Below are 22,225 nucleotides of genomic sequence, written 5' to 3' on the forward strand. Positions count from 1 at the left end.
TTATGGTAGAACCCGAACTCGAATTCATAAAGTTCAAATGATGGACCCGTCTCTCATAGGAGATTACCATACACATTACACATCAACAATTTCTAATTATCTAAAGTCTTATGCTTCCTCACTAGAACTGCCTATATTGGTAATAGGACCTTTAAACCAATGCCTAGCACTGAAGATCCATGAAGAAACAACAAGAATGACAAGGCCACCGACCGCGACTGGAGTATAGTTGAGAGTTTGTTCTGTAATAGGGTAGGCAACAGGCAAAGAGAAGAGCACAGAGATGAGCGCGACCCAAAGTATTGCGATCCAACCTACAATGAGCCCGTAGCTTCCCAAGTTAAAAGGACCTGGAGTGAAGGACTTTCGAGCTAGTGTCACCCGAAACAGGATTGGCAAGGCGTAAGCAATGTAGAGCCCGATTGTTGCTATCGATGTCATGGCTTGAAATGCTACCAAGCTTCCGAGAGACTGATTCAAATAGACGGAAAGAAAGAAGTGCGTAAGTAACCTGGACGGAGCGAAACAAACAAACTGATGAATCAAGAAAGCATATTACATAACAGATAAACGTGGGTTCAGCTGATGAGTAAGCACTTCAACCTTGGGAGTGCACATCTAGAGACCTCACTTTGGTTTCACCGGACAACTAAACACTCCAGCTCGTCCTCATTGTGTTTCGTCAACACCTGATGCTGACATGGCACAAAAATTTTGGAGGTGTCAAGATGATCGTATTTGTATGGTGGAGTGTTCAACTGACACAATGGAGACGAGTTGAGGCGTCTAAATGTGCATACTCAAAATTGGAGTGTTTTACTTGTCAGCTGAGGCCTTTATGTATTATGCATAAGTAATTAGTGCTATTTCGGGTATGAAACGTTTGTTCTTATTCTGCCCGGTTGTTGGAGGTGGAGGGGAGGTTTAGTGTGGTCTTTCGAGATGCAAAAGAACGAAAAGTTTTGTACCGTCAATGCCATGCAAAATGCTATAAAGGCCGATGCCCAGACTGCATTTAGCGGAACCTCTTGCTTGTTTACTTTATGCCAGAACAACGAATATGGCATTGCTCCATCTCTAGAGAATGCATAAGCCATCCTGCAAAAGATATTTTCATCAGCGACTCTTCTGAAGAAGCTCGAGTTATAGAAGGAGAATCTCCGATCAAGGATATTTTACCTCGAGTTGCTAGTTAATGAGCTCATGCCACAAAAGAATACGGCAACAGCTATTACACCTAAGCAAACAATTCCACCAACGCCACTACCATATCTACTCTTGAATACGTCATAAAAGATTTGAGCAATAGCGTAGCCGCCAGAATCATTTTTTTTATTCAGGAGATGCGGGATATCTGTAACTGCAAAGGTTATACCAAGAATGTAAGCCCAGCCAGCAAGAACTGATATGCCAATAGCACTTACAATTCCTTTTGGCCCGTTCTTATCTGCACTTTTGGTTTCTTCCGTCTGCAAAACAACGTCAATGGATAAGAACATAACTAAAATTCTGTCAGAATCACTTCGAACAAGAAGTTCCTAAGTTTCATGAAGTCTAAAGAGGAGGAAATTAAGTTTCAAGATACGCATCGCTGCTATCAGGACTCCGTTCTTGAAATCCTCCAAGACAAACAAGTTGTATTGTATTCTGAGCTATATGAGCCTCATCGCATTAAAATTCAATGCAGTTTTTCAATTTGAAGTTCCCAACTCCACAATAAGCTCACACCACGTCGTCCAAGCGACATACTTTAGAAAATACAGGAAAGCAATTAGTATTGCAGAGGAAAAGTATGCAGAACTCACCATATGGGCAGAAGCGTCATAACCTGTCAAAGTATACTGGCTCATAAGAAGTCCTAGGACGAAAATGTAGAGGTTATTGTTGATTCCATCCCCATTGTCAGTATTGAAGTTAGTAAACACAAATTTAGCGCTGGTTCTTTCTGTTGCGACCAGTGGGATCAAAATCATAAGAAGAAAGACACCTGTAACCATTAACTCAAAGCTGAGCAAACACACAATTCTGAAGTCCTGAGGTCGAATAGAAATGAGGTTTACTCCAATGTACCTAAAACATTCCATGCAGCAGCTAGTTGTCCGATGAAGGACAACCATGAGATAGGAAGACTGTTTAGTGTAGCATGTAAAAGCAGAATTCCACCATGGAGGGCGATAACCACATATTTGGAGGCCTTATATCCACCTCCATTTAATCCACCAGTGCTAAGGAGAATCATTACCTGAACTAACTGCGCCAACGAAAAATCTATACTTGTTGTGACAGCCCACTGCAATCAGATTTTCGTTGTAGATTAAGTTGTTTTACATGGTGCAGAAGCTAAGCCCAATTAGACACTAAAAATTGTGAAAGGTAATGAGTAATTCTTCGCGATACCTGACCAACAATGTTGAACCTGCAGAATGAAAATGAAAGAAATTTTACTGAGAAGGAAGCAATATGAATATCGAAGCCATAAGTTTTGTCAAAAGATAAACATATGATAGCTGAATGTTGCACAACCACCACCAGCATGAGCTAATAGAAAAGTGTACTATATATGCTGATGATTCAAAGGAGCAGCACACTCCATTAAATTTAATATTGAAAGTCGGTAGATGATAAAAGGCACCGGTAAAGAATTAAAAAGAGGTCAGCATCCTGGAGAGTTCAATATTTCCATATTTTTTGTGTGTTTCCTCCTGTTTTACTTTCTCTTCGTTCGCTCCTACCCAATGAATATATTCCTTCTACGGAACTCAATGGCTAGTGGCCTTGAACTGACTTAGCACGTACGGTTAAGGAATTTATTGACAATGTAGGTCGTCCTAGGGCGGCTGCAATCCTTAAAAAAATCCACACATATTCTGATTGGGCATTTCTCACGCTACGTATTGCAGAAGAACAGTTTTTTTGCTGAAATCAAGCGTAACTATAGATCAAGTTATTGTCTCCAAAATGCAAAGTTGGTTAAGCAAATCAGAATCAACCAGATGTGCCTCAAACACAAACCAGTAGTGTTCACAGCATGAATCCTCTATATATCGGCTCCGTTTGGACCATTTCATTCCAATACATTGAGGACTCATTATCTTGAGGATATCTCATTATTTGACTAGCTTAACATTGATCGTCGAGTACTGCAACGCTCCTCCTTTATGTGCACTTGGGAGCAGTCATGCGGAGGTAAATAAAGCAAAAAACTTTAGCTTCAATCAACATAAAAAGCTTGTCCAGGCTGACATATCACCAGATAAGTGTGGAAAGGAATGTCAGTCCCGTGCTTGATTTTTTTAATTTGATAACCGGGATCCTGAGGACCAGTCGCGCACGGTTCAAAACTCTTTCAATAATGGGCTGGTGATCGATTAACACTACGAATACTTGTAAGGACAGTGAAACTACGCTCTTCTAAACAGAAAGAAAGCAGACAAACAGGTTAACACTTCACAGCGTAAAGTGCTAAGAAAATTTGCAACTTGCTCTCCTCCACTTTCGAAAGCTGACCAGAGAAGGAGCAAAAATGGCATGAGAGTCTTAGAAGAATATAAAGAAAAGCTTTGCCGTGAAAGATCACTCATATACTCTTAGGGGTTTACCAGCAACTCGATTCAGGATTCAATGAAGACTCGATATGCTACTAATTGACTTATGCTACATTGAGGGAGCCCTTGTATATATAGAACTTGAGAAATGACTTCTCCTAAAAGTCATTCTCTTTCACAAACAGATGATATGACTGTCTCCGGGGGAAGCTACAAGCTGTTTTACGGGTTCGGCAGAACCAGCATCTTTGGTCTAGATCCTATATTTGTGTTTAAAATCCACTCATCATGTACAATAACTTAATCAGAACCCACTAAGCTGTCTTTCCTAGAATTTAGAAAACAACAACATACCCAGCGTAGTCCCACTGGGATAGAGTGTACTCAGAACTTACCCCTACCTCAGAGGTAGAGAGACTGTTTCCAACAGACCCTTGGCTCAAATAAAGTTTGATAATCAAGGTTTAAAGAACAACAGATAGTAACAGAAATCGAAGGACAAGAAACTACAGGGGAAATACTACCAAAGGGCAGTCCGGTGCACTAAAGCTCACGGTATACGGGGTTCTAGGAAAGGGCCGGACCACAAGGGTCTACTGTACCCTGCATTTCTGCAAGAGGATGTTTCCACTGTACAGGGCTAATACTACGACGACCAGAATTCCAACTCATAAACTCAAAATCCTAACTCCGCCGCAAACTATTCCAAAATACTATAAAGTCTACATATAACAAACTAATTCAACAGAAACAATGAGAAGACTAAACAAGAATATCGAAAAAAATTTACCAGCCAGTGATCCAAGAACCAAAACGTGCCAAACTTGGACCAGCAAGCTTAGCACTCTAATAATAGAGTTCAAAACTCATAAACTCAAAATCCTAACTACGCCTCTGACAATTCCAAAATACTATAAACTACAAACATCACAAACTAAATCAACAGAAACAATGTAAAGACTAAACAAGAAAAACAAAAAAAATTACCAGCCAGTGATCCAAGAAGCAAACACTCTAATAATAGAGTTCAGAACTCATAAACTCAAAATCCTAACTACGCCTCTGATGGTTCCACAATACTATTAACACCAAACATTACAAACTAATTCAACAGAAACAATGTAAAGACCAAACATGCAAAGTAGTAAAAAAATTCTACCAGCCAGTGATCCAAGAAGCACTTAATATGTATAATTAACAGATTCGGAACACATTAAACTGTCTTTCGTAGAATCCAAAACTCAGAAACTCAAAATCAAAACTTCATCTTTGAATGTTGCAAAATACTATAAACTCCAAACATCACAAACTAATTCAACCGAAATAATGTAAAGACAACAACAACAACATACACAATATAATCCCACAAAGCGGGGTCTAGGAAGGGTAGTGTGCACGCAGACCTTACCCTAGGCAGAGAGGCTCCGATACACCCTCGGCTCAAAGGAAAAAATAGTCCAAAGCAGACCAGAAAAAGAAGTACTAAAAGTACAAGAAATAGCCTTAGTAGCAAACAAAGCACAGTAACAGGACAGTAACTACAACAAAATAGTCTAATACTACTCAAAGTACAAGGCAACAAGTAGTAACATAAATCCACTAAACAAGAAAAGCAAAAAAAGATTACCAGCCAGTGATCCAAGAAGCAAAAGGTGCCCAGCTTGGACCAGCAAGCTTAGCACTCCAATAGTAAAGACCACCAGAAGTTGGATAAGAAGAACAAATCTCAGCCATTGACATTCCAACAAACAGTGTGAATACACCAGCAATTAACCATCCATATACGTATGAAACAGGTCCACCAAATTTCAAACCAGTTCCCATCAATGTATTCAAACCAGTAAGCACTGATACAACAGTAAACGAAAACGCAAAATTGGATAACACCCTGCACAACAAACAAAACCCCAACAACCCAAAAAAAACTGTAAGCAAATAAGTCTAAAACATCAGAAAAGGGAAGCTTGGTGCACTAAAGCTCCCGCTATGCGCAGGTTTAGGGAAGGGCTCAACCATGAGGGTCTATTCCATGCGGCCTTACCTTGCATTTCTGCAAGAGGTTGTTTCCAATGCCTGAACCCGTGACCTCCTGGTCACATGGCAGCAACTTTACTCATTAATCCAAGGCTCCCCTTCAAGTCGAAAAAATCAATAAAAATAAAAAAGATTGAATTTTTTCGACTTTTTTCAAGAAATCAAGAAAAGGGTATTTACGAAAGGTCTCTTTTGAGTTCTTGTTTGTATCCTAGTTCATGTAAACGTGCATGGCCTGAATCAACTCCTCCTTCAAAACCCATTCTTGATTTTGTAGTGTCCAAGTCAGCTCACGTGCACCTCGATTTTTCCACAGGATAACTGACAGCTCTCCCACCAGCAACACAACACGTGTCAGGTAACTTTGTGACTCAAAGCTATATATGTAGCAGATGGCAAGAATCACACGTGGTGTCTGAATTAGCTTGAGCGCCCCTCGACTAGTTGCACAAATACCTGCCACCTGTATACCAAGCTGGATTGTAACAGATGGCAAGAAGATTGCACGCAACTCAATTAATCCCACGGGATAACTGACACCTCTCGCCAGCAATAGGTATCAGCTAACTTTTTTACAACAAGCTATAAATGTAACATTCCAGCAACAACGTGTACCAGGTAACTTTGTTACAACAAGCTATAAATGTAACAGATAGCAACAATTAATTCAACGATATATCTGTCATCTCCCAATAACAACACAAGTAACAGGCTATAATTTTAACAAATAGCAAGAATCACCGTGGTGGACAAATCAGCTTGCAGTACTACGATTATTTCACCAAATACCTGGGATCTCCTACCACCAACACCTTTTCAGTGTTTTTGTTTTTGTTGGGAAATAAAAGATTTTCCTTTTTTTGTATTATTATATATGTATACATGAAGACAAGATTCAGACCACATGTAAAAATAAAATTTGTCTGCAAATGATTGATTGTTTATTGATATTTTGGTGGTATTTTAATGGACTTTTGTGGAATGAAAAGAGCAAAGTATGGTCAAAGAAAGCAATTACCAATTAATAGGCAAAGATTCGAAGGTTAGTATTATGTTAGTACTAGAAGTGCAAGGCCCGTTTTAGCACGGTCCAATAATAAAATATGTGAATTAAATTTTTAAATTTTAGAATTTATGTTGGAGTAGAAAGTTTGAGCAGTAGAATATTTTCATTGGTACGATAAAATATACTCATAAAATATATTTCTGTAAAATTTTTATCAAACTTTTCTTTAATATATATTCCCTCTATTGAAAAGTAGGAGTGGTTTGTTATAGTGTATAAATTTTCTTTTTGAATAGAATATATTAGAAATGCTTCTATTAGTAAATGATGGTATTCCATTTTCAGTGACACTAATATAACTTCAAGAGTCGACCAAATATTTTATATCTTTTAAATCTTTTAAGTTGTTAATTATTGTGATTTCTAGTATTTTTCATGTAATTTTTTTGAAATATATAACATATTAAATTGTTCTTAGATATTTTAACTTGTTAACTACTGTAATTTATAATACTTTTATATATAATTTTTTTTGAATAATATATGCTACTCTCCTTGTCCAGAGTTTTGTGTCAACGATAGCCAATTATATTTTTTAAATAATTTAAATTTTTTATCATTGTAATTTATAATATTTTTTCTATTTCAACTTATGTGGCACAATGTTTAAATGACCATAATAATTAATTAGGTGTGATATAGTAAAATATAATTATTATTATTTATTATTTTTATTATGTGTATGTGTTGATTCAAGAAGAATTTGGAAACATTTAGAAATGTGTTGAATGTTACAAATGTTAATAATACATTTGTAACATTTGCTGCTTCTTGATTTCTTAACATTTATCTCTTATGTGTCTTTACTCTTTTGTCCTTTGAGTATATGTAGCAATTTTTATTTTTATTTTTAAATGTCATGAAAATTTTACTCTTTTGCCCTTTGAATACGTTACTCTTCTTGTCCAAATTTTTGTGGCATTGATAATCAATTATATTTTAAAAATAATTTAAGTTTTTTATTATTGTGATTTATAATACTTTTCTTCCATTCCATTTTTCAATGACACTAATATAACTTCAAGAGTCGACCAAATATTTTATATCTTTTAAATCTTTTAAGTTGTTAATTATTGTGATTTCTAGTATTTTTCATGTAATTTTTTTTGAAATATATAACATATTAAATTTATTTTTTCTATTTCAACTTATGTGGAACAATGCTTAAATGACCATAATAATTAATTAGAGGTGATATTGTAAAATTACGGTTGAAGCGGACATGTCATAAATGTCTATTTATTTTTTACTTAAATATTATTAATTTTTTAATGTATAAATAACTTATAATAATTAATTATGAGCAGTATAATAATTAATTAGGAGTGATATGGTACAATTACGGTTGAAGCAGACATGTCATAAATATCTATTTTATTTTTTAATTCAATATTATTAATTTTTTAATATATAAATAACTTATAATAATTAATTAGGTGTGATATAATAATTAGTTAAGGGTAATATAGTACAATTACGGTTGAAGCAGGCATGTCATAAATATTTATTTAATTTTTAATTAAATATTATTAATTTTTAATATATAAATAATTGATAATAATTAATTATATGTGGGCTCCATCATATTCAATAGAAGGAGCATCAATGGCAAAGTGGTAATTTATTTGAATGGCATGAGTTGTAATTAATTCAAAATGAAAGGACTTTTCTTATAGTTGTTGATAAGGTCCAAACATTAAAACACAAAATACAATTTTCCTAAACAAACTAATCTTTCAAAGTATTTTATAGACTTTAGTATCCTAAAACTTTGTTTTAATACCCATAAGCTAACATGTCAAAACCATCATTTCTAATATATAGAAAAGAATATATATATATATATAATAGAAAAGAAAAGAAAAATAATATTTTTTTAAATAATTTAAATTTTTAATTATTGTGTAAAACTTTTTCTACTCCAATTTAAGTGACATGATACTTAGATGACCATAATAATTAATTAGAGATGATATAGTAAAATCACGATTGAATATATTAGGGAAAAAATTTAAATTAGGTGAAAATGTAATAACAAATAAGAAAGAAAGTAAATTATATGTTTGATATGAAATTAAATAAATAATAAAATTTATTTAATTGCATCAATTATAATTAATTTTTACAATAAATTATCATCCTACTAATCAATTTACTTAAATATATTTGAAATAATTTTATACATTAAAATAAAAAAGATAAATAAGATTGAAAAATAAATGGAAGATAGAGAGGGTCCACATGTGTGGAAATATGTGTGATGACATTATGGTAAATTTCTTCAATGGCATTGCTTGTAACTAAATAGAAAATAATGGATTTTTTTTTTCAAACTTTTTATGAAGTTTCAAAGTCAAAGCACAAAAAATAATTGAATTGAGCTTATAATTTATTGTAATGACCAAATTACTCCTAGAAAAATTTGTTATGTCATTTCCATCCCATGACCAAACCAACTCTTCTATAATATAGAAAAGAAAAGAAATAAGTATTAGACATATAATAGTTTTTAAAAAATAAATGGTAAAAAATAGTATGCATAAAAATAGTAAAGCTATAAGATTTTTCTTTTAATTAGTTTATGTTTACCATTCAAAAAAGTTTATTTACCATTGATTCTAAAAAATAATGTTTATTGCATGAAAAATTAATTATATATTAAATTTTAAAAGTATAAAAATCAGAATTTTCTGTAGATGATTGATTATTTAGTTTTTTTATTTTTTTTTGGACTGAAAAGAGCAAATTATGGTCAAGGAACACAATTGGAAAGTAGTGTGAATTAATTGTCAAAAAGATTTGAATTTTTAAATGCCATGAGTTGACAGATAGTCATGGAGACCATACTGTATTATTATATTAGTAAAAGCTCATGATTGAAAGATAGAAAAATATGAATTATTGGAAGTTTGGATTTTGTCTGTTAGAATATGAATATTCCCATGTCCTAGCCACGGACTCAGAATTTTTATTAAAAGATAAAAATCAAAAGAAATAGATACACGCACAAATTAATCGAAAAAGGTTCAACATCAACATATATACATACATACATATATATATATATATATATATATATATAAAATCATGAATAAATAGTATAATTTTCTGGTGAAGAGGGTTCACCATAAGATGGTTGCGCCCCTGATCCTACGAATTCAAGGTGCGGCAGTTATCACTTATAGTTGAGAGACTGTCCTCGAGTTGAAAACTGTCCACGTGAGTTCATTGAGGTGTTTATATAAATTTGTGATTCTCTATTACATTTTATTGAGTGGAATCTGGGGGCGATCCTAAATTTGTATTGGCTTTATCAACTTATTGAATTATAGATGGAAAGAAACAAACGTGGAATTCTGTATCGAGGTGCAACGTAACTGACTAAGAGAGTCATTCTATTTCGGACGACATAAAATAAACGGACATAAATAGTCTGATAGTCTGATGTCATTTGGATTAGATCACGCCCCTTGAGCTACGATCTTATGCTTTGTCTATCAAACTATTTTTTTATATATATCAAACTACGAACACGAATAAATAGGCGGTTCGGGATAAATTTTCCTATCCTTAGACTTTATTGACATAATTGTAAGAAACGTTAATTTCTAGCCAAGCTAGGGAATTATTTTCGTGTGGAAAAGTCAAAAGAGGCTGCTATATGTAATATTATTTTTTCAAAATCATAAAATCAAATCAAATTGATAAAATCGAACTCCATTGAAGAAAAAAAAATTAGGTTTCATTTAATGGATTCAAAAAAATAAATAAATAACATTATGTATTGAACAGAAAAAAAAAAAAAAGAATTAACCCAAGTTTCTTCATAATTTTGGATCATTTACGAATTAATTCCACTGAGTATTTTTTTTGTTACACAATTCATGTCATAGTCATATGAATATATCACAATTATGAAGAAAATTATAATAACTCAGTTAGTTGACTACTGAAATTTATACCTTGTTGATGAAAATTTAATTCATCATTTTTCCATTCACTTTTTTACCCTCAAATTTAAAAATAAATAATATATCAAAATTCTGCTCATTTAAGTTGAAGAAAATTCAACCATCTGACTATAGTATTCAGTACTAATAATAATTGTCAACATTTCATGTCATTCTCTTTGTTTTTCGTTCTGTGTTCGGTGTCTGCATTGGAGGCAGGCTCCATTAATGTGGCAGTGCTCCCAACAGAGTTTTTTCCATACCCAGCATCGAACCCTCAACCTCTGGTTAAGGGTGGAGCAGCCTTATCCACTGCACCACAACCCATGTTGGTATGTAAATATGACTCTAAACTTAACACCAAATTATAGCATTGACCTTAAACTTTGACAGTGCATAAGTAGGCCCTTTAATTATACAAAATCTGAACAAATAAACACTCCAATCCTAAGTGGCAATATGCATGTACGCACTCAAAACCACGCGCGTCGGAGTTAGAATTGAAGGGTTTTTTTGTTCAGCTTTTGTATAGTTAAAGGATCTACTTGTACACTGTCAAAGTTTAAGGTCGTAGTTATAATGTATCTTTTTTATTAGGTGGCAGCATCTGAGTAGATTACTAATCCACGTAGGCGCAAGTGAGGTACACACGTGTAAGTTGCAAAATCGGAGGTACATCGAGAAAAATATCTACCGTCCAAAACTTGTCTAAACTAATAGTATTTGTGATAGCCAAAATGCAGGGATTCACAGAGGAATTCGAGGTTTTAGCAGCTGGACAAGAGTCTTTACGGAGAAAACTCGAGTAATCAGCTATGGGGTGGATTCGGGAAGAAGATGAAAATAGAATTCAATTAGGAAAACTGTATTATTGTTCAAATGATGATTAAATCAGCTATGGGGGTGGATTTGGGAAGAAGATGAAAATAGAATTCAATTAGGAAAACTATATTATTGTTCAATTGATGATTGAATTTGTAGATACAATGCCTTTTATAAGAAATGAGAGTGAATCTAATTTGCTAACTGCTTCTAACTAATTCAACAGCCCGTAACTAACTGTTGATATGGCAAAGCTAATTAACTTGTCCAGCTGATTTATTTTCGTGTAACAATTTGTTTGATCATTCCATAGTTTTTCTTCAACAATGATATACTCAGTGTATTCTCATAAAGTGGGGTTTGGGGAGGGTAAAATGTACGCAGTCTATACCACTATCTCAAATGAAGTAGAGAAGTTGTTATCTATAGACCCCCGATTCAAGACAAATAACAGTATAACAAACAAAAAACATAAAAACAAACAACAAAATTGGATAACACACCACTAGATAATAAGAAGAACAAGTCACTCATAGAGTAATAATATAGACTGACTATCTCAAATCACAAACAGAGGCGGAGCTAGGATTTCAAGTAAGGGGGTTCAATATTCAAAGAAAATTAAGTCGAAGGGGGTTCAACACCTACTATAACCACATAAAAAATAATTTTAATCATGCATAAATAGTATATTTTTCCGTCGAAGAGGGTTCGCATGAACCCCCTAAAGAGGACTCTGCCTCTGATCACAAACATCACCAAAATATCACGAACAAGAAACTACAACACACATACATAACACATACAAACAAGGCACTCCTTATTAGTAAAGACACACTCCGACTCACTAACTTTCTACCCTAATCCAGGTCCTTTCATAATTTTTGCACCAAAAAAAAAAAAAAACAATAGTTGAGTAGTCAATCATTAAATACAAAGTATTTAGCACACAACCACTACCTGTTAATGACATTAAATTGTTAACCTTATAAGTCATAGTCATTATATAATGTGAAAGGTATAGATTGTCGATTCTACCTTAGTAATTAGGGAATGATATGTGCTTTATGATAAGGTTAGTAACCTACTAACCTCTCCTTTTGGATAGTTCAGCTTATCGGACGGATAAATATGCTTAACGGCTTGGCTTATCGAATATCGGTTTTTAAATATACTAATCCCCTAAGATTAGTAACCTACTAACCTGTCCTTTTGGATAGGTCAACTTATCAGACGGATAAATATGCTTAACGGTTTGGCTTATCGAATATCGGTTTTTAAATATACTAATCCACTAGCCAACCAATAAGATATCGGTTGGTTCGGTTTGGATTAGTAATTATCGAATGGTTAACGGACGGTGTATTGGCTCAACCATTTCATGTTCTCTTCTTTCACTTTCACAATTTCACTCACCAATATATTGATCTACCACAAAACCATTTTTCCTACTCTACTTAAGCTTACAATTCTATAATTTAAATCACAGTGAAAATGCATAAAAACTTAAATTTTGAGGGTGCGTACACACAAACATTTATTTAATAAATATTAACCAAAATATACTTCAAGTATACACATTTATATATTAGAAGTGAAGACTAGTCTAGTATGGTCCAAACTCCAGACTAATGAGCTAGTAGATCAGTAAGAAATTCAACTCACAAATCGTATCAAGTCATATAACTATGATGCATGTGAACTAGCTAATAAAACATGTAGCTGGCTTGTCATAATCAAAAGTCCAAAATAGAGAGTAAAACGACTTATTTTGGTTTGGTCTTTAAGGAGCGACGTTTTGGTTTGATCAATTTTAAGGAGCGATAGAATATTAAATGGAGCTTTAGGATTAATGATAGGTAATTTAAAGTATATAGCTAATGGTAAAAAATAATTATAATAGTTCTAACGGGTTAACGGTTTACCCAATAAAAAAATTGAGTAATCCACCCCCTCACCAATAAACCATTAACTATAAAATTTTAATCTATTTTTCAACCGTTAATTCGATAACCAATACCAATAAGTCAATTTTGTGGTTGGCTTATCAGTTACTGTTCGGTTTTGAACAACCTTACTTTTGGACGCATCTTTAAGTTGAGATAGCAACTAGGGGTGTGCAAAAACCGAACCAACCGATAAATCGAACCAATAAAAATACTATTGGGTTATTGGTATTGGGTTATTGGGTTAACGGTTTCTTATTGGTTTTATAAAAAAAATTATTGGGTAAACGGTTCGGTTTCGATTTTAGCTTATTAGGTTACCGGTTAAACCGATAACCCAATAAGAATACACTAAATTACTGTTTTCCCCCTATTTATGTAATATATATGTGTGTGTGTGTTATACTACTTATTCGCAGTTCTGTGATTCACAAAATATTAACCTATTCAGGGCAACAAAGGTACAATATAAAGCACGAGTATTATCGTATTGGAAAGCTTGAAGCATTTAGTAGCTTCCAACAATTAGGATTCAATTTTTTTCCAAACTAACATTCAATTCAAGTCTGAACATTCTTGTAAACTAAAACGCATTGCGTAGGATTTTGACGGTAACTAAGATTTTATTTTTTATGTTAGTTGTTACTATTTCTATTTTATGAGTATTTTCTTATTGGTTAAATTAAAAACCGAACCGTTAATGATCAAAAATCGATAAACCGAAAACTGATAAGAAAATATCTTATTGGTGGGTTATTGGTTGTACATATTTAAAAATTGAAAACCAATAAATCGAATCAATAACACATAAAACCGAACCGAACTGACCAATGCACACCCCTAATAGCAACTATTCAATAGTGTAATCAAATAGTCACAATAATTAGAGTTTCAACTTCCATTGGTAAAACTCTACAACATTTGCATAATTACGACACTAATTATCAAAAAGAAAAAAAAAAATTACTACATAGAAATCAATTTTATAAATAGATGAAATAGTGTCCGCTTGCGGGTCACTTTTCAATCACGTCTTTAAAAATTAGCCATCATTATCATAAAGCTTTAAATTCTATGGGTGAAACTCCAAACGTTCTAATGGAGTATCACCTGTAGAACTTAACGTTCCATGATAATAACTATTTTTCAATAACAATAAGTGGAAAATGGCTATTCCTATCTCATAAAACAAATAAATAAAAACTATTATACTACTACCACGCCTCAGTTACAAGTAAATTGGAATCAGCTATAGAAATTTTCATTCGTCATTTAAACTCATTTCATATCATTATCCTACTAAATATAACGACAACATACCCAGTATCGACCTTATCTCTACCTTATCTATGAGGTAAGAGAGACTGTTTCCGATAGCCCCTAGCTCAAAGGCCATCATCATACTACATGAAGTATCAAACAACAACAACAATACACCTAGTGTATTCCCACAAAGTGGGGGTCTACGAGGGGGGGAGGGGGAGGGGGGTTAAGGTGTACGCAGTCCATACCACTACCTCAAATAAAGTAGAGAGGTTGTTTCCGATAGATCCTCAGCTCAAACAACAACATATCCAACGTATTCCCATAAAGTGGAGTTCAGGGGAGTGGGGGGATAAAGTGTATGCAGTCAATGCCACTACCTCGGATGAAGTAGAGAGGCTATTTTCGACAGACCCCCGACTCAGGATAGATAACAATATAACAAACAAAAAGTATAAAAGCAAACAATAAAAAAGGATATCACACCACTAGATATATAAGAAAAAGACAAACAAAATGTGAATGAGAAGAAGAAAAGGGAACATACCAACCAGTAATCCAAGAAGCAAATGGGCCAAACTTATTTCCAGCCAATTTAGCACTCCAATAATAAAGCCCAGCAGAAGTTGGATAAGCAGAACATATTTCAGCCATAGCAAGGCCCACTATGAGTGTCATTAAGCCAATTATGGGCCATCCATAAACAATAGTAACAGGCCCACCAAAAGTTAAGGCCTGATTATACAATGTTGATATACCAGTAAGAACTGATACAATTGAGAATGTAAGAGAAAAGTTTGCAATGAACCTGTTCATAAAGCCCAAAACAAAAAGAGCATGTGAGTTTCTCTTTCGAGATCTTTACTCAAACAGTCGATCGGATTCATTATTTACTTTTCTAACTAATATACATAGGTTATACATGATTATAATCATGTGATACGTGAGATATACATATATTATACAGTCGCTAGTTAATTATTTCTGGTTTAAACAATTCGGTAGATGACTATTTAAGTTATTAATTACTTTTCAAAAGCGACAAACATTAAGTGATTTCTTCCCATCTGTTCTAGGCTTGGTGGACAGAGTTACCTGGTACCGATTGCTGGTAGGAGGTGGCAAGTATCCCGTGAAATTAGTCGAGGTGTGCGTAGGCGGGCTCGGACACCGCGGTTATCAAAGAAAAAGTTATTAATTACTTTTCTTCTTTCTTTTATTACAACCCCCCCCCCCCCTCCGGGGGCAGAGAAGGGAGTGAAAAAGCATATTCTATTTTCGGCTCGAACTATATATATGAACATATAGAGGCCAAAACATTTTTTTTGAAAAAACAAGTTCTTTAAAAATGAGGAGTCACGAGTAGCATTTCATATTAATTATATCATCTCCACCCTCCAGCACACCTCATATTCACCCCGCTCATGTAGCCCTCGTTCCCGCCATCCCACACCCCTACCTCCCAACCCTAACTTCTCATCGTGTTTGTTTAGATTATATACAAATACTTTAAGAATAGTACTTTTTTTTTATCATCAAAGGATTTTGTGCAGTGGATGAGGCTGCTCCTATCTCAACCAAAGGTCTCCAGTTCAAGCCCTGGATATGGAAAAATCCTCGGTAGAGACTACTCCCCCGGACTGGGCTCTACGCAGCGGAAATTCGAATTACTCGAGCTCTATATAGATACTGAATAAAAAATTAAAAAAAAAATACTTTTTTACTAACAAATACAAGAAAATAGGTAAGAAACTCACCTATTTACCTAAAAGACACCTTTTAAGAAAACATTTTCCTGTCATACCGAACCCACCCTATATGCATTAATTTGTTCTCTTTCTGTTTCAACAACTAATTTATCTGGTCTTTCATTTTCAGCCCCCCCCCCCCCAACCCCCACCCCCCCACACCACCCAAACCCACCACCACCCACACACACCCTATAACTTGAAAAGTCACTGCAGTGTATGCAAACATCACTCCCTGTCGCAGAAGTAGAGAAACTGTGTTTGATTGAACCTCAGCTCAAGAAAACACAATCCAGAAAAAAAGAAAAAACAAAAGTGAAAACATACCTACTAACCTAGCTCCTATCCTATCCTAATCTGTTTCCTCCGCAACCTCCTATATAACAAGATCACATTCATTTTGAATCAAAGTAGAAGAAACAACACACAATAACAGAAATCGAAAGAAAAAGGAAACTACAGAAACAATACTACGACCACTACAGTAGTATATGGACGTATAACAAGACAACACTACTACCTAGTAACCTCCTATCCTAATCCGTTTCCTCCACAACCTCCTATATAACAAGATCACATTCATTTCAAAATATGTATCACACTCAATGTACGCAAGCAAGCGTACTACTACCTCGGAAGTGAAGTAGAGAAGTTGTTTCCGATAGATCCTCGACTAAAGAAATGAAAGAAAAAGAGTATTAAGGGATGACTTACGATAGACCACGATAGAGTTCTTGCTTGTAACCCAATTCTCTAAGTCTACAATCATCAATATTTGTTGAATTTTTATTGTTGTTTTCATTTCCATCATCATGATCATCTAGTTGATGATAAGAACAAGAAGAATCAATCGATGCTGATGATTCTGCTTCCATATAATTTCTCATGTTTTGCTTTGATTATTTTCTTGAATAACCAATCAACGATTTAATACGTAAGGAAAGTAATAAAAAGTGAAAAGGGACGAAAACACTTTCCACTCAGAAAGCAAAGTTTCCACTAATGATATACTCCAAAAATAATAAACTATAGTTTAAAAGAAATTATTTTTTAAAACTTCCTGTCAAATTCTTTTTAAAATAGATGTAGTAGTAATGTTTTTTGCTGATACGGTTTTTATTGTTTATTTGTATTTTTCTATTTTTGTTATGAGTTTTGTGAGGATGATATATCCATATTTATTGTGGAAAATATCATGTGGGGTAGTTGATTGATAGTGCCTACTAACCGTCAAGAAAGACCCAACAAAAGCATGGTATGATAATACTCCCCATTTATTTTCACTTGTCATATTTTAATTTGATATATTTATTAAAAAAATTATAATTGATATGGCGATATTACTCACTACATCTATTAATTGATTTTTGATATCAAGTCTTGAAAAATTATTTGAGGAATAAGTAACTAATGTTGAGGGTCATTTGAGGGGAAAAAATAATATTTTTTCTTGATATGTTAAATTTGACGAGTAAAAATGAAAAGAAGTGACAAGTAAAAGTGAACAAAGAAAGTACTTAATAACTTCAGATTTCTGTTAAGGACGTGTTTGGTTTAAGGATAATATATAAGTTTTTTGAAAATTAGAATAATGAAGTATTATTATTTTTTTTGTGTGCAAGTAGACAAGACATTTTAAGTGGCATTCTACATTGATTATCTCATCGTCGCATTGATCTATTCCCTTCTCCGAGACCTAACGAGCCAAGACTGAATATATTCATATTCCGTCAATTTTTACCTCTCCTACCCCCGATCACCACCTTTGAAATGTTGCATGGATTACGTATAAATATTCTTAGGATAATCTTTTTTTTTTTGCTTTTTTATCAAATAAAACAGGTAAGAAAACTAAAATAGTTTCCTTCATATATACCAAACACACCCTAAATGACAAAAAAAAATTTATATCATAAGATGCTTAAGTAATGAAGAGCTGTTTATTTTCGGAAAAGTTTTAAAATCATTTCAGATATAAAACTAAAAATATTTGTTTTGTTTATAAAAATAATAAACCTTTTATTTCCTAAAAGTGTAACACCAAAATATTATAAAAGGAAAGGAATCTATATGCACGTGGATTTTCAAAAATCAACACAAATCTCCTCCATTTATGGTATGAAATTGCAAGTTGATATTTATACATTGACAAGTGATTTGCTGCTGTAAAGTAATATTATATACTACTAGTAAAGGTTATCTCTATGGTGTGTTTTGTCCTCTTCTTATGAGTGACATAATAATTGTGGGGAGATCTGATTTTGTAACTTTTTAGAAAATTATTTTTAGTTTTATGTCATTTTCATAAAGATATTTTTATTTTTATGTGTAAGAAATCATAAAAGGTCATATTTTTTTAATGTAATTTGTAATGGTTATAAAGCATCATTTTCACGTAAAACGACGTGCTCAACTTTATCTTTCAAAACTTGCGATTATGTTAATATACAAATTGGATCCCGTAAGGATTTTCTACTACGATTTTGGGTGTCCATGTTCATTATTATTAGCATGAATTACCAAAAAGAACAAAAAATGAAAGGATCAGGAGACGATTTAATATTCTTGTTCATTGAATACACAAAATTATTTGTATATATTGATTACACCTAGGGGTAGGCATAGTCCCACTTCTAGTGTTGTAGTATATGATATAGATAGATTTGGCAGAAAAATGTATTTTGCTTGAATATTATTAGTCAAATAGTCTTCAACAGATTTTCGTACTTGTACCGTTTTGATATCCCAACCCTTCCTACGGTAATAAATTTCCATTTAGATGTCGTAGCTAGATCTCTTTTTTAGACCGTCCAGGAGTGACCTAGTGATCAATGGAGAGAATTGAGAACTAGATATCTCGAGTTCAAATTCAGTTGAGATCATAAAACACAGTGATTCATCCCCTGCCCATGATATCTACTATTGGGAGCATGTACCATTTTGACATTCCGACCCTTCTTCTATCCTGAATTCTCATCCAGACATCGTCAACTAGATCAAAACAAGCTTTTGAACTGCATTCTACGATTGGGCCATTTTATTATCTTAACAAATAATATACTGAAAATATATCATCTACCAATAACTACTAATGAAACAAGTTACATCTCACGGTATATAATGAAAATAGATCAGCAACAATAACATACAAGTGAGGTAAGGAGGGTAAGATGTGTGCAGATCTTACCTTACCTTTATGGAGTAGAGAGGTTGTTTCCGATGAAACTTCGGCTCAAAAGAAATGTATCTCTGATGCAGGATGGTAAGAACCATCTACAACAATTAGTAAAGAGACGTCAAATTTTGGTAAAACTTTACTATATAACACAATACCAATAATAGGATTATTAAGCATCTGTTTTGTAATAAATACCCATATTAAAATGTTCTGTTTAAAACCATTTTCTCACTCTATTAAGAACCAAAATGTTCAAAGCTATGATGAACCAACCAACATATTATGTGTATATAGAACAAAAGAATCACCCCTCCTCTCTTCATCAATGAAATATAAAGCAAACCTGTTTCCCTTCAAGCCAAATCTAACAAGGTAATGACCCTAATATCCAGGGTTTCTTGGCTTCTTCAGATGGGAGAAGAAGCCGATGTTTCCTAGGAAAAACACACCAACGACAGCTACGCAAGAAAGAACCATCCAAAACCACTGCTGCCATCTCCTTCTACCTCTGTTGCGAAGTGGGGGAGGAATGGCTTTAGTCTTCATCTGTTTCGTATATTGAGATGGTTTCTGAGTCTTCTTGGTGATTGATTGAGAACTACTCTCACCAACCTCAAACTCCCTGACAATTCCTCTCGTGCTGGTGGAAATCAAAGTAATTTCACCATCGTTATTTTCGCTGTGTGTTTCACTTGCAGAACCCTTCTTCCTTTCCCTCTTACGCAGTCTTTTCTCCTTGTCCTGTATTAAACAAGATATGATTTTAAAATTTCGTGCATATGAAACCATAATTTATTGAAAGAAACCTATTACTTCATACATGTGTGCGGAAGTTTTTAAAAAAAATTTACCTTCAGTCTCTGTTCTTCTTCCTTCTGGGCACGCAATTCAGCCCTTAGTTGGGCCTTTTCTGCATTGCGTTTTTTCCTTTCTAATGCCTCCTTAGCCTTTGCGATCTCCTCCAGCCGTCGTTGCTCTTTCAACCTGGCTGCTTCCTCACGCTTTCTCAGTTCCTCCTCCTTTCTAGCAGCCTCCAACTCCTGAGCAGTTTGCAGATGCTCGGTTTCTTTTGGCTCATCAACCGTAATCCTCTCTCTTGGAGTTGATTTGCGAGCCTCTTTCGTTTTCTCAACCTGATTCATTCCTTCTGCTGCTTGCGGAACAATATTGTCATCCTTAAGTTTATCCTTGAGAACTACTACTTGCTTTTCCTGATGAGGGACCGGAGCTTGTAACACACTGTTAACTTTATCTACACTAGTTACCAGCCTATTAACTCTTTCCACCACCCGGTAACTGGGAAGAACAGTTGGCTGCTCATCAGGACCAAGTGTACGACCATCCAAGGTCCCAAATCTCCTTACCGTACTCCTCGTATTACACCTGATGTAATCCTTTCTGAACTCATCATTATTGTTCCAAAGTTCCATGTACCTTTCAACCTGAGAGAGTAACAATTAGACACAGGTGAGCCTGGAAAATCTCTGGAAGACATGTAAGAATTAAGTTGCTAACTAACCTGATTCACACATAGATGATTAAGAGCTACCATTTCTCCCTTTCGTGCATGATCATTAGCCAAAGTCGCGTCGTCCTTGTATGTACGGAAATGAACATTCTGCATTTTCAGGCATTATGAGATACGGTAGAATTTTCTCAGTCATCTTTAGCTGAACAACAATTACCAGCCTCTAAGACTTGTACTAACCAACAAAATTGAACATAAAAGAATGAAAGAAATTCAAAAGTCCACCAGCTTCAAGCAATAGTAAGTATAGTCTAACCCAGTGTACAAATAATTTGGGAAGGGAAAATATTTGTGGCTGCATCGACTATCGTGAAGTAAGAACTGTATAAAAGAGTTTCTTTATCAACAGAGGGCAAGAGAAGAGAGTATGAAGATCCTAAAAAAGAGAAGAGAACATAAGAATTTAAGGTTCAATACTTCGATGTGATTACAAACCTTCTCATACAGTCCCTTCTTTAAATTCCGCAATTCTTCATATGCTTCTTGGCGAATATCATCCGCAGCTTTAAACTGTGCTTGCAATTCTTTGAGCTTTCGACTCTCGTCTTCAAATTTACGGCTAGCTGTCATCACAATTGTTTCAGCTTTTGAGACCTTGACTTTGAGGTTATCAAGCTCTTTCTTCAAGACCTGCACACATTTGGCTCCCAGGTTAAGGCAAATTAAAAGGGAAAGAAAATCATAACACGAAGTACCAAAAAGTAACAGCGTGTTTGAATAAGTGCTGCTGGCGAGCATTCAAAACCATTATTGAATGACAATGTTAATGGCACCACTTGATAACAATCAATTATATTGATGATAAGCAGTAGAAAACTGTACTCAGAGGAACATTAAAGCATCTTAGTGGCCCACCCTCAAGCGCTCTTCATTTACTTCTCTCTCATCCAGAGACTTCTGCACTTCATCCTGGCTACCAGTGTTAGAGGAAAGCTGTCCACGAAGCTGCTTCAGTTGCTTGATTTCACGAATTAGAAGCTTTTCCTCCTTTAGAGGTACAGTTTCATGTCCAATAATGTGTTCCATATTAGAAATCTGCAAGTCATAGATCAGGCAACATTAAAAAAACAATTCAAAGAACAAAACAATACACTCCAGTTGCTGATTAGAACTTTTTACTGGAAGAGAAGCGAGATATTGTCACA

The 22,225-nt window shown here is 34.2% G+C and overlaps 2 protein-coding genes across 10 annotated transcripts in view; both read right to left on the reverse strand.

Moving 5' to 3' along the window:
- Positions 1–19,692, reverse strand: LOC107847359 (amino-acid permease BAT1 homolog). 8 transcript variants are annotated; one of them, XM_047399305.1, is made up of 9 exons: positions 15,174–15,310; positions 5,760–6,042; positions 5,173–5,433; positions 2,398–2,416; positions 2,071–2,290; positions 1,806–1,987; positions 1,180–1,469; positions 969–1,098; positions 1–471 (listed from the first exon to the last, which is right to left on the reverse strand). In XM_047399305.1, exons 2-9 carry the CDS (start codon positions 5,840–5,842, stop codon positions 109–111), a joined length of 1,548 nt encoding a protein of 515 aa, XP_047255261.1. In that variant the 5' UTR covers positions 5,843–6,042; positions 15,174–15,310; the 3' UTR covers positions 1–108. The 8 variants fall into 8 exon arrangements, with proteins under 8 accessions (XP_047255261.1, XP_016547040.2, XP_047255260.1 ...); XM_016691554.2 differs by lacking the exon at positions 15,174–15,310 and adding an exon at positions 6,321–6,498; XM_047399304.1 differs by lacking the exon at positions 15,174–15,310 and adding an exon at positions 6,369–6,490.
- The window catches only part of LOC107847358, a 13,010-nt gene continuing 10,460 nt past the window's right edge, over positions 19,676–22,225 (reverse strand). For both annotated transcript variants that reach the window (XM_016691551.2, XM_016691550.2), the window contains 5 exons: positions 21,936–22,115; positions 21,516–21,710; positions 21,072–21,170; positions 20,404–20,994; positions 19,676–20,293 (listed from right to left, as the gene is read on the reverse strand). In XM_016691551.2, the coding sequence (XP_016547037.2) occupies positions 19,934–20,293; positions 20,404–20,994; positions 21,072–21,170; positions 21,516–21,710; positions 21,936–22,115 (1,425 nt within the window). In that variant the 3' untranslated portion in view covers positions 19,676–19,933. The remainder of the gene's footprint in view (positions 20,294–20,403; positions 20,995–21,071; positions 21,171–21,515; positions 21,711–21,935; positions 22,116–22,225) is intronic.

The sequence above is a fragment of the Capsicum annuum genome, chromosome 11 (genome assembly GCF_002878395.1).
Source record: "Capsicum annuum cultivar UCD-10X-F1 chromosome 11, UCD10Xv1.1, whole genome shotgun sequence".
NCBI classification, from domain to species: Eukaryota; Viridiplantae; Streptophyta; class Magnoliopsida; order Solanales; family Solanaceae; genus Capsicum; species Capsicum annuum.